A 22,327-nucleotide genomic window follows, 5' to 3' on the forward strand; every position below is an offset into this window, starting at 1 on the left:
CCCAGGTGACCTTGAACTCAGAGATCTCCTTGCCTTAAGCTCCTGGAATTCATAGCCACTTTGCCTCAAAGTCTCCATGCCAAGATCCAGGTCAGAAACTTGTATCTCCCCGCCTCAAGAGCAGGATCACAGGCGACCCTTCCAATTCTGGATTGTAGTTCATTCCAGATAGAGTCAAGTTGACAACCAGGAACAGCCACTACATGGTTTCTCTGTGTAGCCCTAGCTGTGCTGGAACTCACTTTGTAGACCAGGCTGACCTTGAACTCAGAGATCTGGCTGCCTCTCCCTCTTGAGTACTGGAATTAAGGGTGTGTACCACCATGCCCAGCTCTAGGCTGTCTATTTTTTGTGTGTAACCGGAATATAGGGGGATGCTCAGGCAATGTACTCACAAGTTGAGGTAGGAGGGAAATGGACATAGAAATGGTCTGAACTGACTCCCGTGTCTGCTGGCTACTGGAGAGGTGGTGGCAGCGGTGTCAAGCCACCATCATGGTGGCAGTTACGATGTTGTGTCAGTTTATAGAGTGCTGTCGTCTGTCACTTTCATCACCTCACCCATTCACCCCTCAACGCCTTTGAGACGTTTGATCTCTGAGCAGTGACTTTACCCACTAGGCTTCCATTTGTTAAAGCCAAAACCCTTTAAATTGTTCTCATTTGTTTAGCGCTCCCCCCCCCGCCCCCCGTGTGTGTGTGTGTGCGCGCGCGCGTGCGCGCGAGCTCCACAGTATGCATGTGGAAGTCAGAGGACAGTCTGTGACATGAGTTCTTTCCTTCAATCATGTGGGCCCTAAACTCAAGCTCAGGTTATCTGTCTTGAGGGCAAGCACCCTCACCCACCAAGCCCTGCCTCTCCCTCTAACTTTCTTCTCAACACTCCCTGGTCCCTTGAGCTCTTTGACGTCCGATCTTCCCTGTCTCATTGTTCCTTTTATCCTTGCACAGTTATTCCCTAGGATTCTGAACCCGCATTTCATATTTCATCCCACTCATCGACTATGGTTTCAGTGTCGACAGCAGCCTCTCACATCCCACTCTGATTTTTGGAATTTCAGTATATTTTTGAGCTACTCAGTCAACACCACTGGCTAAAAGTTCCTCAAGCTTTGTGTCTGGGATTGAGCTAAAGTCATTGCGCTCCGTTCATCTTCCTGATAATGATGACCCTGATCATTATAGACCTTATAGCCGTGGGCTTGTGTTTGACTCCTTCATCTCATACCTGAGCATGTTCACTGACTAAAGAATGTCATTTACCTCTCCTGCTTCCGTCTGCTGCCATTTTCTAGTCTAGACTCCTCCTCACTCTTGACTACACTGTGTCAGCCATGCCTCATCTGCCCCCTCCTTTTGGGGTCTGGCACCACCCACTGTGCCCACCGTGTGTTTGGATGGAGATGCTCTTGGACACACTTCAGTGTGAACTAGCAGAGTACAGACGCCCCGTGATGTGGACACAGCTTTACTCAGCTTTCATTCGTTCTGCCGCGTCCTTCGTCATGTTCCAGACAGATTATTCCGTGGTTTGTTTTTTTTAATTCCGTGGTCCTTGCACACTTCCTGTGTCTCGAGTCCTCCTTTTTACCACCTAACTGTTCATCCTGGACCTTGGCACTCCTGGCAATATTCCAGTCACTGCCTTGTTCCAGAAGTCTTCCCCATGGACAGTGAGTCCTCCTCTCTGCTGTGAACTCCTGGAGCATTTGCCTATGGTATCAGTTGCCTTTCTGTGTACCGTACACATGCACTAGTTTAGGTCAGAAGTTGATCATACAGTTCTTTCAGCCATTCTCACGTGCACTGTATGCTTAGTTAATATTTCAGGGCAGAAGACAGAATCTGATCTTATAAGAAGCAAGTCAAATAGGCAGGGCAAGCACATCAGCTCCTTTTGAAAGGTCGGTAAACTTGCTCAAGGAGGTTAAGATTACCTAAGGCCCATCACTCTGTAGGGCCAGACACTAACTAAACACAGCTTCAGATGTCTGAGCCAAATTCGCCACACTATACTGTGCTGCCATCCCAAGTGGGTATGCCTATAATCCAAGTTGTGTACAGAGATTAAAATGTTTTGTACAAGTCTTTTTCATAAGGCTGGGAAGATATCTTAGTCAAGTAAAATGCTTGCCACAGAAGCATGTGGACCTGTATGTAGTCCACCATAACCCAGGTCTCCCTGAATGGGTAAGATCCAGTTTCAGTGAGAGACCCTATCTCAGAAAGTAAGGTGGAAAGCACCTGACAGACATCCCATGTCAGCCTCTGGCTTCCATACACATAAACATACATATGCATACACAGTCTTTTAAAAGTATGTCTTTCATCTCTGAGGTTAGCAGGCATGAACACTGCTCTGTTACTGAGGGCTGTGTGAGTGCTGGAAGGTAGGAGGTCGGTATTCTCTCAGACTAGGAAATAGCTTTAGGACACTGGTCCTCCTTGTTGCCACTTTGGATGCTTACCCCTAGGCTGGGAAGACCTAGGAGAACTCATTGTTCAATAGATTCTGTTTCTTCCTTCCAAGAAGTGATATTTGAAGACTAGGTTCTGTTTGTTCTGTCCATTCTAATGATGCCCTCTTCTCCCTTTGCAGAGGAGGAAGAGGAACAGGTGCCCACTGATGGGGGCACCTCAGCAGAAGCCATGCAGGTGCCCTTGGAAGAAGATGATGAATTGGAGGAGGAGGAAGTCATCAATGATGAGAACTTCTTGGGTAAGAGGCCACTGGACAGTCCTGAAGTGGAAGAAATGCCCTCCATGAAGCGCCCACGACTCCTGAACTCTAAAGGGGACTCCCTAGATGTTGTGTTGTTAGAAGCACGAGAACCTCTCAGCTCAATAAATCCACAGAAGATCCCACCAATGCTTTCTCCTGTGCATGTCCAGGACAGTACGGATCTGGCCCCTCCATCACCAGAGCCCCCCATGCTGGCTCCATTTGCAAAGTCACAACTACCAATTGCAAAGCCATTAGAAACAAAACCATTTACACCGAAAACAAAGACTAAAGCTAGCTCTCCCGGTCAGAAAACTAAATCACCCAAGGCTGCCCTATCACCAGCAAGGCTTGGAAGTCCTATTCGGTCACCAAAAACCATCCCCAAAGAGAAGAAATCACCTGGACGTTCTAAGAGCCCCAAGAGTCCTAAGAGCCCCAAGATTGTAACCCATGTTCCCCAACCCCCTGTCAGACCTGAAACACCAAATAGGACCCCTTCAGCTATGGTGGTTGAAAAAACTGTTAAGGAGACTATCCCAGTGAAACCAACACAGACGCCCCCGGAAACTGGGAAACTGAACATTGAAATGCAGCTGAAAAAAGGTGTTGTGACAGACAAAACCATCGATGACTCCATCGATGCTGTGATTGCACGAGCCTGTGCAGAGCGGGAGCCAGACCCTTTCGAGTTTTCTTCTGGATCAGAATCCGAAGGAGACACTTTTACGAGTCCTAAGAGGATTTCAGTGTCAGAGTGCACCACTCCGAAAGCTTCCACTTCCTCCAATAACTTTACTAAGTCCCTCGCTACTCCTCTGCCTCTCTCTGGTGGAACCTCCAGTTCGGATAACTCGTGGACAATGGATGCCTCTATTGATGAGGTGGTACGGAAGGCAAAGCTGGGAGCCCCTTCCAACATGCCTCCCACCTTCCCCTATATCTCGTCTCCCTCCATTTCTCCTCCCACTCCTGAACCTCTGCACAAGGGGTATGAGGAGAAAGCCAAGCCGCCGCCTTCCGTGGATGTGAAGAAGAAGTTGAAAAAAGAACTGAAGACTAAGTTGAAAAAGAAAGAAAAGCAGCGAGACAGAGAGAGGGAGAGAGAGAGAAACAAAGAAAAAAGCAAAGAGAAGGATAAAGTGAGAGAGAGGGAGAAGGAGAAGGAAGCTGGAAAGGAGGTTAAGTACCCATGGAAGGAGTTGATGAAAGACGAAGAGTCCGATCCCTATAAGTTTAAAATCAAAGAGTTTGAAGACATTGATGCGAAAGTGCGATTGAAAGATGGGATCGTGAGGAGAGAGCGAGAGAAGCATAAGGACAAGAAGAAAGACCGAGAAAGAGGCAAGCGGGAGAAAGATAAGCGGGAAAGGGAAAGGCTTAAAGAAAAAAGCAGAGAAGACAAGATAAAGGCCCCTCCAACGCAGCTGGTGTTGCCCCCAAAAGAAATGGCACTGCCTCTATTCAGCCCTGCAGCAGTGAGGGTCCCGGCCATGCTGCCGGCCTTCTCGCCAATGCTCCCGGAAAAACTGTTTGAGGAAAAAGAGAAGCCCAAGGAGAAAGAAAGGAAAAAGGACAAAAAGGAGAAGAAGAAGAAGAAAGAGAAGGAGAAGGAAAAGGAGAAGAAAGAGAAGGAGCGGGAGAAGGAGAAAAGGGAGCGAGAGAAGAGAGAGAAAGAAAAGGAGAGACACAAGCATGAAAAAGTAAGCTGGTGTCATTCTCGGCACTGTCCGAGCAAGGTCCTAGTGCACAGCGAGGTAAACGAAGCCAGGAGGTCTGTCTGTCTCGGATGTAAACCGAGGGGCAGTTAAGTGACATTTATTTGTAATGTGGTTACAAAGATTAAGTTTAGTTCTCTAACTAAGCTCTACACACACTGGATGCTAAAAGTGTATAGCTTCAGAGGAATCTAATCAAAATCTGTAAATTGTATTCATTAGCTGATCTCTCTCAGTTACACACACACACACACACACACGAGTAATACTAAAGTGAATAGTAGCTTGTTCAATGTCAAGTCTACTACTACTGATTTTTGGGTACCTGAAAGCATCTATTTTTCTATGACATGTAAGCCCATGTTCCTTCTGGAAGAAGACAGAAGCCAACGGAGCCAATGGCCTTTGTCTCCTTTTGGAGACCCACTCTGCCGTTTACTTAGGGGCAGAGAGAGGCTTCATGTAGGGCTTGCGCAGCTTCTCTTATTCCTGCTATTTATTTCCCAGGTCAAGATGGGGACTCCTGGGCTAACCTGGTGACTCAGCCAGTAGTCAGAAAGTAATCCATGTGCAGAGACCTCGTCTGTCCTGCCAGGAAGGCAGAGTTCATGTAAACATCAGGGATGCTAGTCAGCCCTGCGATTCCATAAGAGTCGGGAGCTGTCCTGTGGACACAAGTTGTGACCTCTATTTGGGCAGCTCTGCTCTTCCTCTTGGTCTTGAGAAGGTTACAGACATTCACTTGACACTCAGGACCCTCTGTAGAACTGCAGGGCCTCCAATTCATGCTGAATCTTCTCTGTCTGCACTTGGCCACAATATAACACCAGAAGTTTCTTTCTGCATAATGAATGATGTTCTACCTAACAGCAAGTACAGTACCAATGATGTTACAATGATTTTAGCTTCAGACCTACTTGGAAAAGCTAACTTGGCTGGCAACAGCCACTTTTTTTTTTTTTTTCTGCCTTGCTTTTAATTTGTTTAGACCCCTTGCCTTTTCCATGAGTAAAGAAATGGAACGAAAATAATGTCAGTAATTGGACACTGGCAAATTAATGAGACACCATTAACTTACTAACAGGATACCAACTCTATAATTTCTCTCATTTTAAAAGATTTATTTTATTTTTATTTTTAGTAGTGTGTCCAGAAGAGGATGTTAGATTTCCTGGAGCTAGAGTTACAGGTGGTTGTAAGCTGGGGACTGAACTCAGGTCCTGTGGAAGTGCAGTCAGTAGGGGTGGTCTTAACTACTAAACCGTTTTTCCAACACATCTTATTTCTGTCTTTACCGTCATGTTATCATTTTATTCTTATGTTGTCTTAATATGATACTTGTCAGGTTTTGAAGCACTCCCACACATTTCTCCCTTCTGACATACCTGTGAAACAGCTCCTGCAGGTCTCCCACAGGTTCCACACCGGGGAGCAAGAGAGGCCTGAGAGAATGGCCATCCCAGTCGAGGGTCACTTATTCACGAGCGCCAAGTCCCTTATTGCACAGATAGTCTTCAAATTTGGAAGTGTTTTCATAGAGACGCTTTCTGATCATAATTAGTCATTACTGGGTCATGTGCCTGGAGTAACAGAAGCTGACTCCTAACCATTTAACATGGTGCCATTGTAACCAGCACTACCTTGACTTTGGGAAGTCAGGCATTGCTGAGCGGCCGTTATGACTCTTAATGAAAGCCCATCCGATGAAGCTGTTACCGTCAGGCAGGCCGAGTCTGTGCCTCTGCTCAGGATCTTCCTGACTGGAAAAGGAAAGCCCTTCAGGCAGACTCGCTCACCAGTAGCTCTATAGACTGTTGCCTGATAGATGGGTTCAAGCCTTGTGTCATTTTTGATAGGTTATATAGATCAGAGAAATGATCAATCACTTACATTATAAGAATTTTACAAATAAGAAGTAGAATTATAGAATTAGACTTGAGTTCAATTCCTGCCTTTTGTAAAATTGCTTATATGAAAATAAGACTGTTATACAGATGTGTATAGGGACATGTCTGGCATATCCGGAGTAAATGTTACCTGAGTAATGGAAGTGGTCACAGGAGTAGTAATAGTACTCATTTTGAACTACACTATAGAAGTATGGAAACAGTTATGTCTTAGTCCTTTGTAGCAACAGAAAGGGAAGAGGTGGCATTATTTGGAAAGCATTAATAAGGAGTAGACTAAAGGCTGGTAGAGCATTAAAGCTTCCTCATTCCACCCACTAATCTGCACAAATTTCATGCACAACAAATCATCAAAAGCAAAGCTGAAACGGACTGTGTATGCCCTGCAAATTTCCTTAAATGTGGTCAAAAGAAAGATAGTCAAAGGAGGCTAACTGGGGCGGCAAGATGGCCCAATAGGTAAAGACACTAGCTGCCAAACCTGGCATCCTGAATGCAAACCCACGTGCTAAAAGGAGAGATCCACTTCCCACAAGATGACCCTCTGACCTCCACATACACGCCACGGCACATGCCGGCCCACACAGACACACAAAGCAAATACATACACACATACTACCTAAATGCATAATGATTGATATTTGTGTGTACGTGTACATGTGTTGCAAGACTTGATTATTTCAAACTGAATCGTTGGAATTTATGGTGAAGGACTCCCTTAACCACGATCTGTTTTTAGTATTTTAAGTGTGTTTCACAGAAAAAATGATGACAAAAAACCCCACCTGTTATGTGTGCTGGTGGAACTAAACAGCTGTGTTCATAATCTCATGTATGCATGCATATGCACATACATGACTGGGGTTTGGATCCAAGCGCCCATGTACTTAGTGAGCTTTCTACCATGAACTATGCCTATAGCTCTACCTACAACCTTAAATAGAAGATAAGCTAGAACCATCAGCACCAGACTGAGGAGAGCATGTTCTCCTATTTCCCTGCATTCTTACTTGAGTACGGTCTTAAGGGCAGAGTGTCACTCCAAAAGGATGATGTTGCCATTGTAGAAAAAGAGACACATCCTAGGCCCACAGCAGCTTTGGGAAGCTGGGCATTGACGATTATCTGGTACACATCCCAACCCTACGCTGTCTAGCCATGTGATCCTTGTGGGGCCTTTGCTTCCTTCCTGTCTCTGCTCACATTCATTTGGGAGAGACAGCATCACCCCGTCCATTGACTTCTGTTTAACATCAGCCTGGGAGGCAGGGCTGTAGCTCAGTTAGAGCACTTGCCTAGCGTCCTAACTCTGGCTCCACTGCACAGCACTGCAGAAAGGGGCATTGCAGCCCTGGCCTTTAGTCTTAGCAATCAGTAGGCAGATGCAGGAGGATTAGAGATTCCAGGTCACGCTTGCTTCCATAGTCTATTTGAAGCCAGACTGGGATACATGAGACCTTGTCTCAAAACGAGCGAACAAAGAAAACATGTTTGTTTCATACCTTCTGTAAGAATGCTCACCATGAAAGCTCCCCCCCCCAGAACATGCTGAGCAAACACTGACTTTGTTATTTAAAATATGTAGGTGACTATCGGTTTAGAATGTTCTTACAAATAACTAGCAATATTGATCATCCGTGGATAATTTTTAAAAATTTATGCTGGAAAATGTATAGACTTTGAAAAGAATACCCTAAACTTGGACCTGGCTAATAAATTGTCTTATTTGAGCTGACACTGGCTCTTTATGAATGGGCTAACCTAGATAGGAGCGATACTAGGCGATCACCTGAGAGTGTATTTGTATGACAGGTTACTCCATGAGTTAATCCCCCAGACTGCTCTGTGGCTTTGATAACGCTGACTCTGCAGTTCAGCAAGCTGTGCACTGAGAGGTCTGAGTGACATGCTGCCCCAGTGAGGGAGACTGACTTGACTAGGCCCATCTAACCACATCCTGTGTCCTTGCTACTCAAGCAGCCCGCTCACATTAGTCTCTCTCCACTCTGGCACGGCCAGGACACAGGATGCTACTGGACAGAACAGGTAAGAAAGGCTGATCAGGGATGAGGTGACCAGAAGGGCTAGTGAACTGTCAGTCCTTGGAGAAACCTTATGAGCTCCTGTTCAACTTCATAGATTTAAAAACGGGAAAGTGATTACCTCAGAGTCCGGTGACTTCAGTAATCAGAACTATTAAACATTTTAATGACTCTTTCATTTGTCCTCATGCCCTTTAGTATCTGCCTACAAATCACCATTGGCTCAGTTAGACGGCTTAATACAAGAGAATCAGTCTTTTTCTCTTTTCTTTTTGACAACAGAATGTCTTCCTTCCTTCCTTCCTTCCTTCCTTCCTTCCTTCCTTCCTTCCTTCCTTCCTTCTTTCCTTCCTTCCTTCCTTCCTTCCTCATTGCTTGTCATACATAACTAGTGGAATGAAGGGCTTGCAGTAAACAAAGTTGCTCTGTCTCAGCACTGCCTTCCTGGAGGCCGGGAATGTAAGCGTTTAGTGAGTGTGTTGGGTTTGTATACGGCTACTGAAGGCTGCGCCCCTTCTTCCTATGACTGCACTCCAAGGGCTACTCCCATGAATGGGTGTGGATGGGAGCTTGCTGTCCACAATGGACACCGCTCACTCTGCTCAACCACAGCCAGGCCTCTACAGACTGTCTTGTGAAAGTTTCAAATAGCTGATGGATATTTTGCTAGCCTGTTTCAAAAAGGAACTCATGGAAAGAGCTTAATTGCCGAGAAGGACAGCACAGGGGTTACCAAGCACCATGAGCATCCTGAATGCTGAGTGCTCCCATGTGGCTTTGTCAGGAGCAGTGCAGGGTTTCTGACACACCTGCACAGGTGCACATCAAGACTACTTCCTGCTAGCCTGGCTTACCCAAGCCAGCGCACACACATGCTGGAGGCTCTTTGCTTTTTTTTTTTTTTTTTTTTTTAAATGAAAGGAGTTTAACATTAAAAAATAAATAAATAAACTTGGACAGATTAAATTGACAAAGCTGCCCATTACCTTTGTAGAAAGTCCCTGTCAAAAGATAAACTTTAAAGCTGGAACGCATGAAAGGGTTCCAAGATAGAATTTAAATTTAAACTGATTCTTTAGAGATAAGCTTTTTAAAAATCCACCTCTTTGCTTCAAGTCAGGATTTTAAAAAATAAATTTCCCCTTTAAATCTCTTGAGCGATTTTCATTTTTTGCAAGGCCGCACTGCTGGTGTCCTGGAAAAATGGAGAGTTAGGGCTTTATCAGTTGGTGCCCTGAGGTATGTGGCAAAGAAGCTAAATCCTTGAAGATTAGCAAAAAAACTGCAGCACATGGCAATAAGGGGCTTATATGACTACTAGTGTTAGCTCAGGTGAAAGGGGTATTGCTTATACATAAAACTGGACAAATCCACCGACAATGTATTTTTAGTTAGCTACAAAGGAGTCTTATATGGCCGGACTTTACCTCTTTGGTGAATTGGGAAGCTTAGTAATCCACTGTAAATGCTCTTCTGCTCGCCCCAATTCACAACATTACTCCAAAGTGCTGTTCTTTTATTTTAACCCTTAGGAGCTCCCCTTGGCCCCAGGATGTGGCTTTGTGCCATTAGAAAGTGAAATCCATCAAATTGTTTAAGTAAACAGTTGCTATTATCGTTCGGTGTTGTCTTCAGGAAAGTTCAGGAGAGACATTGTTTTTAATTTGTAGTTAGGATCTCTGTCTTTATTTTATTTTGGTAAGCATGCAGATAGAGTTAGCATACAAATTCGGGGAGAACGTATATAGACATTTTGCTCCCTTTATAGCATTACCATCTTATTAATCTCTTTCCCTTGAGCAGAATGGTCTTACTCCTCTTTCTCTGTACTTCCGGACTACTTTTCAGAATAAACATGACTTAACTTTTTGACTGAAATTAAGGTATTTGACTGCTCTATGGGTAGAGTGTGCATTGGCCTGGCTGCCTGAGATACTCTTGGCTCATGTCTGCTTCAGAATGTAGTTAAAGGTTCCTTCTTTCACTACCAGACGTATCTGTGCAGGCAATGTTGGGTATCGTGATTACAGATAAACTTCGAGCTGAGGTGGCAAAACCATATCAGTTGGTAGAATGCCAGTTGCCTTCAAGATGCAGTCATACCATTCTGAATCTGACTATATTTCCATTTTTGTTTGCCTGTTTTGTACACATCATTTAATTTATTTTATTTGTTTTGTTTTTTGAGACAGGGTTTTTCTCTGTATCCCTGGCTTTCCTAAAACTTTCTGTGTAGACCATGCTAGCCTTGAACCCACAGAGATCCACATTCCCCTGCCTCCCCAGGGCTAGGATCAAAGGCATGCAGCACCGCACAAAGGCTTCATTTAGCTTTTGGGGTAAGTCATGAATAGCCCATGTTTTGGTTCATGTCACTGGTCAGATCCTTCGCAATAAAAATCCAGCTGTTCAGCTGAATGAAGGTAAAACCAAAGTTAAGCTCAAATTCCCATACATTCACTAGCCTTCCATAAAGAAAAGTGCCTACTGCTTGCCCTAGGACTGATACAAGTGCTCATGAGTTACTCTAAGATACCTGGTAGAGAAAGTGAGCGATTCCATCCAGGATACACATACACCGAGACCCAAAGAATGCCTGAGTCCCAAGGGATTGTGTTTTGATTTTTGTGTCAGGAAGCTTGAATCTGCATAATTTGTTTACTAATTTTGCAACCCTGAGCAAACCTTGGATTGTTTGAGAGTAGTTATGTGGGGAGAGTCTGCCCTCCATACCTGCGCTGTTGTTTGTGAAGATCAGTTGGATGGTGTTCAGGTGATTCCTTAAAATACTGGACAAGTCTAAGTCGCTGGTATCACAGAGAAGAGAAGCAGGTAAAGCACAGTGCGGAGTAGAACAGTTAACAAAGAGGAGTCTATTTACGGTGGAGTGGAGCAGCTTTGTCTTTAGAACGTAAGCTCTGCCAAGTGAGGTAGTGCAGGTCTTCTTTATTCTGGCGCTTGGGAGGCAGAGGAGAGCAGATTTGAGTTTGAAGTCAATGTGGTGTCCATGTTGAGTTCTGGCCAGCCAAGGACTGTGCAGTGAGACCCTGTCTCTAACAAAATGAATATAAATGAGGAAACAGACAATAAAGAGAATAACAGAAGGTCGTTAGCCAGAGGACAAAGAGAAGATCATTTTTTAAAGATAAGAATTTAGCACATTTAAAAGTTTAATGGGAGAGCTGGAGAGATGGCTCAGTGGTTAGAGCACCGACTGCTCTTCCAGAGGTCCTGAGTGCAATTCGCACCAACCACATGGTGGCTCACAACCATCTGTAATGAGATCCGATGCCCTCAGTCTGAAGACAGTGACAGTGTACTCACGTACATTAAATAAATCTTTTTAAAAAATAAGTTTAGTGAGAATAATTTATGGAGTCAAGAGGCTTGATGTTCTGTAAGTTATGGTACAGAAGGGAGAAGGTTCTCAAGAAGTCTAGAGGAGATGGACTTCATACTTAGGGCCTAAGAAGTTTGTACATTCCTAGGAGATAAAGGAATTCACCTACCTCCAGCCTCAATATTCATACCTTTTTCCTAAGCAAAAGCAAAAAAAGAAACCCAGGGGAGAATCTTGAAAGAAACGGTGGTTTGGAGTCTTGGCTTCATGTTGAGGATTTAAATGTTTCTACGCACTTACATGTTACTGTGGTAGATGTTGAGAAAGAACAGAAAACAAAACAGATGACTTCATGGTATTTGAATAAAATGGACATTCAAATAAACTGATATTAAAAGCATCCATAAAGTCATAAGTTTTGGTTTTAGGTTGATTCTGGAAGAGAAGTGTAGTTACTGAATAATACGACCTGTGTTCGGATAAGCATTGATTCAACTAGTGTTTATGCTTTGTGTGGTTCAAGGGAATAGTCAGACAGACTTATGTGATGATAAATTTGTAAGTGAACTGCAGATAGAATGTGAGTCAGTATTTGTAGATAGATGTCAGGGTTAACAGTGGCATACAGGCTTGAAGTATTTCAGGACAAGTTAAACATCTGCCAGTGCTTGGGACAGTCCCACATGACAAAGAATTTCCCACCAAAAACTTTCTGACTAGCCAGTCACCACTGGAAAAGATAAGAATTTGGGAGTACATAAATTTCATCTCGTTTATTCAAAACACTTATACCATACGATCTCAGCTGCCAAGAGACAATGTTCAATTTGTATATTTTCTTTCTGACTAATATTTGTGAAGTTATCAACTTTTTCAAGAGTCATTATCTTCACCATAAAGCCTTTCTAAAATGAGAAAGTGTGCTATACACACACACACACACACACACACACACACACACACACACACATGCTTCAGTAATTATATTTAGCTTCCAGGTGTGGTGAAACAAATTTACAGTGAGCTTTGCATTCATCAAGACCCGTGAGTGAACGCTGTCGTATAGGGAAGATCTCGTGGCAGCCTTTATGTTATGCTCAGTGGTTAGGAGCACTGGCTGCTCTTCCAGAGGACCCAGGGTTAGTTCTCAGCACCCACGTGGTAGCTCACAATGGTCTCTAACTGCAGTACCAATAGACCCAACACCCTTCTTACCTCCACAGGTACCAGGCACACATGCAGCGCACAGACATACATGCAGACAAGACATACACATAAAATAAAAAGTAAAATGACCTTTAAAGATAAATAAAAATCTGGTGGTTATGTAAATATCTTTCAGATGCTATGATATCACTTGTGTCTGTGAATGTTGTTTGTGTGTAAAACAATAAAACCAAAGAAACGAGCACAAACCAGTAAGCCAGAAACTGCTGCCAATTAATATAACATAAATAAAGTTCATAGACTGTGTGTGTATCCTTCAGTTATTGAAAGACATGGAGTGGAGCCGGGAGAAGGCTTAGGTGCTCCAACCGTAAGGACCTAACGTAGAACCCAGTAAAAAGCAGGCAACCAGTAGCGTGCGTCTGGAGCGCCAACACTGGGGGGAGGAAAGGCAGAGACACTTGGAATACCTTTCAAATTGACGAGATTCTGCTTCAGTGAGGGGGCAGTCTTCAGAAAAGGAGGAGAATGATCCAGGAAGATACCCACTTCTACCTCTGGCCTCTCACACTCCCATCTACACACAGAACACATACTAGCCATGTCTTTTATCCAGCATTTCAATGGCTTTGTTAGGTTTGTGGGATGGGAATGTAGAAGAGAAGGAATCCTTACTTGGAGGAGGATTTACTTTTCTAACTAATGTACTAATTTCCACAGATAAAAGTGGAGCCCGTCATCCCAGCCCCAAGTCCAGTTATCCCCAGGTTGACTCTTCGAGTTGGCGCTGGCCAGGACAAGATGTAAGTATGAATCTTGGGAGTGGGTGAGATGTAAGGGAGAAAGCAGGCAGAGGGGAGAGTCCATACTGAGCATGGCCGCAGGCTAAACCAAAGTCTGAGCAAGAGAGGCTGCTCCTGCCAGGCGCCTGGGGAGTTGCTTAGCCAGCATAGCTGAGTTATGTAGGCATCAGGCTGAGGGAAGAGAAGCTGAAGTCTGACCCGCAGGAGGGAGAGGTGTAGGGTAGGACCTAGATGAAGAGTGCTGGGAGGAGCACGGGAACTGTGGAAGATGCTGGAAGAGCTGGCCAGCCTGCTTTGCTAAATTAATAGGCACCTCCATTCACCATTTGTTTCTAAGACCTAACAGAGCAGCACTAACCCATGGGTGTAAACACAGATATTTACAAGGCCTTTTGACAACAGTCCGTGTGGTAAACCAACAGTAGAAGACCCCCACCACCATAATCCAGGGCCTGTGACCTCCCCAGACCTGGGCCTTTGACAGGGTTTATCATGCAGGAGATCACTGTCATCAGTTCGTTTCATCATAGGGCATGTGTATTCCATATACTGCTCTCTCAGTGCTAAATGTCCCTCATTAAAGAAGTCTCAGGATTATGATGGGGTAAGATGGAGGCCAACATTGTCTTTCACAAAGTCTATGCTCAAGTAAGGGGGGGGGGCTGAAGGACCGAGTCTCCCCCACATTCTCTGACTGATCTCCACATCACTGTGCTGACTGCACAGACCTAGGTGGCAGGTGGAGTTTATCTTCAGAACTCTGCATTGTGCTTGAGCTTACTGAGGGAGATGGGACAGAGCCGGGCTCCAGCTCAGCAGGAGCACTTACCTTGCATGCTCAAGCTCTAGGGAGCACCTTCTCCTGGGAAGCTCTGTGCCTGTCTCACTGCTCTGAGGGATGCTCTTGTTCATCCTTCAAAAGATACTTTACCAACTCTCGTTTAACTCCTGTTTTCTCCATATCTCATTGGTACCGTCTTAACTCCCACACAGAAGCTTGGCTTCCTCCCTTTAGGGAATTAAGATTTAAAAAGGCATTGCTGGTTCTATTCATCTCTCTGCCCTGAAGCGCCTGTTGGTAATTCTGTTGGCTGTGTGTTCTGTTTTCACCTTTCAATAAATCATTCATATTCCTAAGAGCTAGGAAGATGCAAGGCTGGATCCTATTACTCTGGAACAAATGTCCAGCTTGAGGGAAATTAGAACAGCCTGGATTCTAGACAGATTACCTGGGAAATACAGAGTTACATAACGTGTAACTTGGATGTGCCTAGGTGACTGCCAAGTTGCATGGACAGTTAATGACTTGACCAAAGCAAGCATACAAGTGTACAGGACAAAACATTCGTGCAACACATTGCATGTCAAATTAAAATCAGAGGGAGGTAGGGGCTCAAGTCAAATAGAATCTCATAGAAATAGAAATTCAGTAAGTATTTGGGGGGATGGGAAGGTCTAAGTTAGAGCTTAGTAAACTGCACCCGGTGAGCCGTAGTCCACCTACTGCTTGCTTTTGTATGACCTGTAAGCTAAGAATGGTTTTTCTGCTTTCAAATGACTGAAAAAGTTAAGATTCTTCTGTGGGTATAGAGTTGGTGCAGCAGTTAAGGGCACTTGTTGCTCCCACAGAGGACCAGAGTTCAATTCTTTGCATGAACATCGGTGACACAGTCACCTGTAGCTTCAAGTCCAGAGGGTCTGCACCTATGTGCCCATACACATAAAATGTTTAATTAAAAATTAAAAACAGCGTTATGGCGCTCGAGTAGTGGGTGACATTCAAACCGTAGCCCTCTTTTACGGTAGCACATGAGGAGCTTCCCTGGACAGACCTTGATTTGTGGCTGTAGTGCTGGGAAACTAGAGTCATATCACTGTGTGTTCTCTTCTTGTCTGTGCACCTGGGGGGTGAGCTAATGCTCTTTTAAGGGGAAATTAACAAGCAGCTGGATATTCAAAAACAAAAGAATCTGTGTATTCCTTGTATCTGTGTGTTGGGGGGGGGGGGTTGTTTATTGCTAAAGGACCAAGTCTTTTGAAATTATAAGAGAAAGAAGAAGCTTTACAAGGTTCAAATTATACCCTTTTCTTTAGAAGATCTTTAAGACAATATTTAGCTTCTAAGTCTTGAGGAACTTAGGCCTTCTGCCCTTGATCCACAAAAGAACTTTGTGGTTAGGACGGGTCCTCTGTCCTCTGTTCGTGCCCCTCAAAGCAAGGCCGCAGCAGCAGTTTGTCTTCCTCAGTCTCCTGTCCCTCAAAACTGTCGTAGAGGGTTCTAGGATACCAGGGCCTTTCCTCACAGTGTAAAAACTCAGGGCAGCTTCTCAAAAACCCCAGATTCCTTGAACATGTCTGCGAGTAATAGATGTCCAGAGTTCCCTCCAATCCACACTGAAGAGGAAATAGAGGCACTGACCCCAAATCTACAGTCTCAGCTATGTGAATGAGGGAGCTATGCGTTCAAGGCCACTGCTGAAGTGTCTAGGCCCACAATCCTGCTGGGCTTTCATCTTGGCCAGGAGCCTAGAGCTCTGCTGGTCAGGTGACAAGGAATGCATGGTGCTCAGGGGCAGCACAACTGTCCTGTGTTTGTTACCCTGACCTTACTATTTGCTGGCCTATGTTATTTGGGGCAACTTGAGAAGGGATGGCATTACCCTGGTCCTCTCCTGAGGAACACAGCAAAGTAACATGACAGAGATTGTTAGGGACACAGTCTCTTCCTAGAAGCTATGTATGATGGTATACACCTTCAATCCCAGCACTCTGGGAAGAAACAGCAGGTGGATTTCTATAAATTTGATGTTAGCCTTGTCTTCATAGCACATTCAGGCCAGTCAGAGCTATGAAGGGAGACCTTGTCTCAAAAAAAAAAAAAAGCAATTATCAGGAAAGAAACATGACAGAAATGACAGACTGGTGCCTGCAGGTTTTCTAAGTTTAAACCTCTGAATATTTATATAATTGAAAATTCAGTTAAGTCTCCTAGGAAAAGGCAATAAAAACATAATATAGATTTGTACAGACTTTGGTAACTGCTGATGGAGAATGACCATTCTTCCCTCACATTTTGCAAATGCCCTCCTTAGTGCTGTGCTGTCACAGATGCAGGAAGGAGTTCCTTACACCTCCCACCCCATCCCACAGAGGATCTAAGTAGCTAGACTGGTCCTAAACTGGGACTGTGGCCATGTTCCCCAGCTTTGAGCCTCTGCCCTTTCCCATCTGCCAGGCTATACTTCCCCCACAGAGAGGCTCATGATGTTGAATTCACGAACCTCCCTCCTCTGCCTGTACAGCGATGAGCCTGTTGGACAGCAGTACCTGCTCTCAGTGAGAACATGGTTCCTCTGAGAGTTTGCATGGGTTGCATGGTGTATTCTGTTTCACAGGCTTCACCCAGTTCTCTGGTTGGGCTTGAGGTACTGGAGGCTGCTTTACTACTGGAGATTTCATTCTGTTGATACTTTGATTTCCAGTAGTGACTGGTCGACTTCTCTACTCCTGAGAGTTTCTTCCTTCCTGACAGAGGTGGTGAAAAATTGATGCACTCTTGTTTATGCCATCTTGGGTATGCTACAGGTTTGCATGAGTGGGGATTTTTTTTTCCTTTTTTGTTTGTTTGTTTGTTTGTTTGTTTGTTTGTTTTTCGGAGCTGGGGACCGAACCCAGGGCCTTGCACTTGCTAGGCAAGCGCTCTACCACTGAGCTAAATCCCCAACCCTGAGTGGGGATTTTTAATAGATGTTATTTCTCAGTTAGTTCCATAAACTGTGAAAATTAGAGCTGAAGCTTATTAATCCAAAGATAGAAGGTCTGATATTTTAAAAACATAAAATAGGTCTAGATACTTGTCTCTGTGTTGCCAAACTTCTGACAAGAGAAATAGAGTAGCCATAAGGAAATACAAAAATAACCATTTAACACTTTCAAGAAAAATAAACGTCTTCCTGTTTTAAAATGTACCATACATACTGTATGCTTGTAATTCCTTGCACTAGAGGGCTGAGACAGGAGGATTGCTGCAAGTTTGAGGCCAGCCTGTGTTATGTAGCAAAACCCTGTCAGCAGTGGGCAGAGGGGAAGTCCAGAAGGAAGGTGGGTTCTCAGAATATGGGACAAGGGTGGACAAGAGGAACAGATGCCTTCATGGTCATTAGAGAAGGGCGGGCAGGACCAGAGCAAAGAGGCCTTTGTATGGTAGCACCAAAGTGAAGCTCGGTGGTCCACAGCCTGGCCCTTCAGGTGGGGAAGGCCTGTTGATTTTCTAATTTCAATATCTTCCCCGTCACAAAAACAGAAACAAAAGTATTTGGTTTTGATTTTGATCTTTAATTGAGTTACCGTGGGCTGTCTTTCTTTGCCCTACCCTGGGGAGATCATTTTGGAAACGGGCCCTCCCCCAGGTGCTTCCCAGGCTGTAAGGTTGCTAACAGAGACAATGACAGAACAGTGTTTCAAGACTAACCATATTTAGATTTTATAAATGCAATCTAAATTTTTTAAAAGATTGTGTCTGCAACATTAAATTGACCTCTTTATTTTAATTTTTTTAACTTATTCACTTTATCCTGCTCACAGCACCCCTTCCAGTCACCCCCTCCCACAATCCTTCCCTCCATCCCCCCTCCCTTTCTCCTCTGTGCCTGTGCCTCCCATCCCCAGGTATCTCCCCACCGTGGCACATTAAGTCTCTCTGAGGCTTGGCCCTTCCTCTCCCACTGAGGCCAGACAAGGCAGCCCAGCTAGAAGAACATATCCCAGGGACAGACAACAGCTTTTGAGACAACTTCTGTTCCAGTTGTGTGGGACCCACAAGTGGCTCTCCTGGCTGCCGGGTGACTGACTGAGAGGCCTGTGAGGTCCTGTCTTCTCTGTGCCCCTCACTCTCTCAGCTCCCTCGTCACAAACAGGCAATTAGATGGATGTTTGTTTGGATTGTCAGCTGTGTTCTGGGTTTCTGGTTTTTTGCTTTTTGTTTTTCCAGAAAGCTCCGGTCTTCGTGTATTACATCACTCTTTTCACTAACCTGGGATTGTGGCAAAGTCTTAATTTAATTTCTTCCTCTGGAGCACTGTAGTTTGCTCACCAACACCAAAAATGCAGTACATATATTTAAGAGAAAAACTAGTGTGCTGTCAGAACATCCAGCTTTGGGTTTGGGAATGCTTTTATGACCTAGTAAAACAAGTGGGAAGATTACAATCAAAGCTTTTCCATCTTGCTTGTGAACAATTACAGCACTCCTTACAGGGATGCCACATTAGAAGACTGAGGGAAATTTACTGAATTCCATTCTAATGCAATTAGAGCTAATTTTGTTCCTTAAATGAATAAAAGGTCAGCCAGTAAATCTAGCTTATCTGGAGTCCAGACTTCAATAAATTGTTTTATTTAATTTGTTGTAAAAGATCTTATCCTTAATGGGTCTAGGTCTTATTAGTTCACTTAGGTTTTAAAATATTTATGACCACCTTTTTAGATATGATTTGAATGATAGTTGGAAAGTTTCTCTTCACAGCTTTATCAAGGCCCAACATCGCTAATTGAATGAATATAGGAAGGTACTTAAGATTTGTTATCTGAAAAAAAAGCTGATGTGAACTTCCAGAATTTAAATGTTCTTTAACCTGTGACGGGCAGAGATAATTCTGTGTCGTGGTAACCTTTCGGCTACTATCTGATTATAGTTCTCCCTAAAGATCAACCTGCTCACATTTTAGGTCTTTATAAAACAAGAGGTGCCGGGATAGAAATGTTTACACTGCTGCTACATCGTTTGCATTCTGTGGTCCCTGTCCACCCTGTGGTAGACTCAGACACTTGCATAAAGATTGTGGAAACATGGAGTAACTTGTTTCTTCCCCTTTTCCACCTCCGCCTCAGGAGTTTATAAAGCGGATCCCCACATCACAACATGGGTTCTGGGATGAAGTTTTTCCTTTTTTCTTACAGTGTGGCCTCAGTTCTACACATAGAACTGGCAAGCCTTGTTGGCCTGTTTGCCCAGATTTGTTCTGTGGGGTTCCAGAGTTGCACATCATCGTATCCCCTATCAGCCTGTCTTCCAGGCTCCAAGAAAGACCTTGGAGCAGCATCCCTACCAACCCTTGAGGGCCAGTCTCTTCCCGTGCCTTTTATCAGCTCACAACTCCCACTTGTGCTGGGGCCTTTCTCTTTCCCTTTCCTCATTCCTCTGCTCTCTCGGCTGTCTTCTTCCTTTTTCTCTTGCTTTTCTTTCAACCTTATCCTTGCATGGGGAACCCATGCCTTCTCTAGGCTTCTCTCTGTCAGGGAAATCGGATAACTCAGCCTTTGGATCACCTTGCTCTGTTTTAACTCTTTGGCCCACTGAATCCTGATTTCCACTCAAGGAACTTCTGTAGCCAATTGTAGAGCATGCTTTCTAGTCTCTGAAAGTTCTGTGCACGTATACAATGTATGTTGACCATACTCGTCAGCTACCCCCTCTCTCCAACTCCAGCTGTTGCCCCAACCCATCTCCCACCCACCACCAGGTCCTATTTTGACGGTTGGTTATTAATAATCCTCAAGGTTGGAATAATGTTTCCCATATGCCGATAAGTGTGTGGCCATCCAGTGGGTCATAAGCAACCCATGTCTATGTCCTTAGAGAGGAGCTTTCCCTCCCTCAGCAGCCACCAACTACCAATAGCTCCTCGGCTTTCGGTGGGTCCTTGAGGGCCTCTCCCTGTGCAGGCTGTAATTTTGATGGCTGTATTTTTGTTCAGACAACCATAACTGCTGTGATTTGATGTGTACAACAGCCATATCATGGTCAACATCAGCATTTCTTAGCTCTTCTCCCCGGCCACCAGTCCTTCCATGCTCTCCGTCCTCTTCCTTGAAGTTACCTGAACTTTTGATGGGAGATTGATAGAGATGGCCTGTTCTTAATTAAGCACTACCCTGGCCAAAAGAATCTTCTCTAACCAAACAGAAAGCAGTATGACTTTATGAGGATAAATTAACTATTGTTTGACAGCGTACAGTTTAGCTAAATAACAATAGTATCTCCCAACCCCAGACCCATGACCTCCCCAGTCTTAGGACCTGCTCCCGGATTTACAACAGGCATGAAGTCACCCCTCCTGTAGAGCAGACCTTATGTCTGATCAGAATGCAGTGGCTACACACATAGCTCTCGTGCCACTCTTACACAGTGGGTATATCTTACCGCAGGTCAACATTCAGAACGCAGGGTCTAGTACTGAGAAAGATCACTGATGGCTTTTGTCCCCCCTGCATAGCACCTTCTGATACTCTGTAAGATAGCCTTCAGGGAGGAGTTTCTACTTATTCAAGGTTGACAGCCTTCAGGGAGGAGTTTCTACTTATTCAAGGTTGATTTTCCTGTGCCCTGCAACTGGAGTGAGTAGTGCTTCAACAACAGGGCAGCCTGCCATCCTCTCTAATTGAATTGTTTTCTTGAGACGGAGGGCCATAGGTTTCCATGTAGCTGTCTTACAGTCTTCATTTCCGAGGCTTCTGTAACTTCTTGCCGGGATCGGTGCAGAGAGCAGGCTGAGTCCTAAGCGTGTTGCTTTGCTCTTCAGGGCCCTGTTGCCCATGGAAATCGCTAGCACCCATTTCTCCCTGCTTGTCTGCCTTGTTCTCTGACCATTCCTTTTGCTTTCTCGTATGTACTCCTGTTTCTTCACACACCTTCCCTTCTTGCTCCTCTCCCTCACTCACTCCTTGCTTACTCTTTATGTTTCAGTCTAGCAGTGTTGTTAAAGCCCTTTTTGTTCATCGCATTTAGCCCAGTTACCTTTCAGAATATATTGTCTGAATGGACCAATGTCATTGTCAAGAGTGTCAAGCCCATCTTTAAAGGTCAGACCACTGTGGTGTCATCCACACTGGTTCCTCTTGTTTCCTACATGCTGGTGATGAACCTGGGGCCTCTATCCCCAAGCCACTGAGTGTCTTAGAAGAACTTGAAAGAAGGCTAAGACTGAGTAGTGGAATTGGGATATTGTGGTATTTTCCAATACTGTGCTCGACCAACAGACAAGCTCCTTTGCTCCAGAGATTTAGAACTGAGCAAAGAATGGTTGCCTCCTTTGGTCTTTACTTGGTACCTCAGCATTTTAGGTCTTTTGGATAAAATCAGGGGTTCTTGTATTAAAAATCATTTAAACAAGTACTGCTATTCGTGGAAGTACTTGACCTTTTTTTTTTTCTTCTGATTGCAAAAATATATGGTCATTATTTTCTTTAGAGTTAACTGTGGGCCAGTGAGATGGCTCTGAGGGTAAAAGTACTGGAGTTCAGGCCCAGAAACCCGTAAGGCAGAAGGAGGGATCTGACTCCTACGAGTTAGCCCTGACCCTCACATGGAGTCCACACAGTCTATTAAAACATATATGCCACTCTAGCTTTGCTCCACCCTCTGGCCATAACTAGATCATGGGCATTTCATGTGCTTTTAATTCAACTGTTAAAGCACTTGCTGGTGTTGGAATGGCTCGGGCACTTATTATGACCTGGCTGTGAGGTACTGACTGATATGAACACGGGCCTGTGAGTTTTGCTGGAGCACAGAAGGGCACTGATAGGAAGGGATGCTCCTTGTTAGACTAAGGTGGAGGGCACGAGTAA

At 44.5% G+C, this 22,327-nt stretch overlaps 1 protein-coding gene across 2 annotated transcripts in view; it reads left to right on the plus strand.

The window, feature by feature from the left end:
• Taf3 (TATA-box binding protein associated factor 3) overlaps nucleotides 1–22,327 on the plus strand; it is a 153,109-nt gene that overhangs the window by 113,874 nt on the left and 16,908 nt on the right. For both annotated transcript variants that reach the window (XM_087589613.1, NM_001271342.1), the window contains 2 exon segments: nucleotides 2,600–4,425; nucleotides 13,617–13,699. In XM_087589613.1, coding sequence (XP_087445739.1) covers nucleotides 2,600–4,425; nucleotides 13,617–13,699 — 1,909 coding nt within the window.

This window comes from Rattus norvegicus, chromosome 17, assembly GCF_021556685.1.
Source record: "Rattus norvegicus strain SHRSP/BbbUtx chromosome 17, alternate assembly SHRSP_T2T, whole genome shotgun sequence".
Lineage (NCBI taxonomy): Eukaryota > Metazoa > Chordata > Mammalia > Rodentia > Muridae > Rattus > Rattus norvegicus.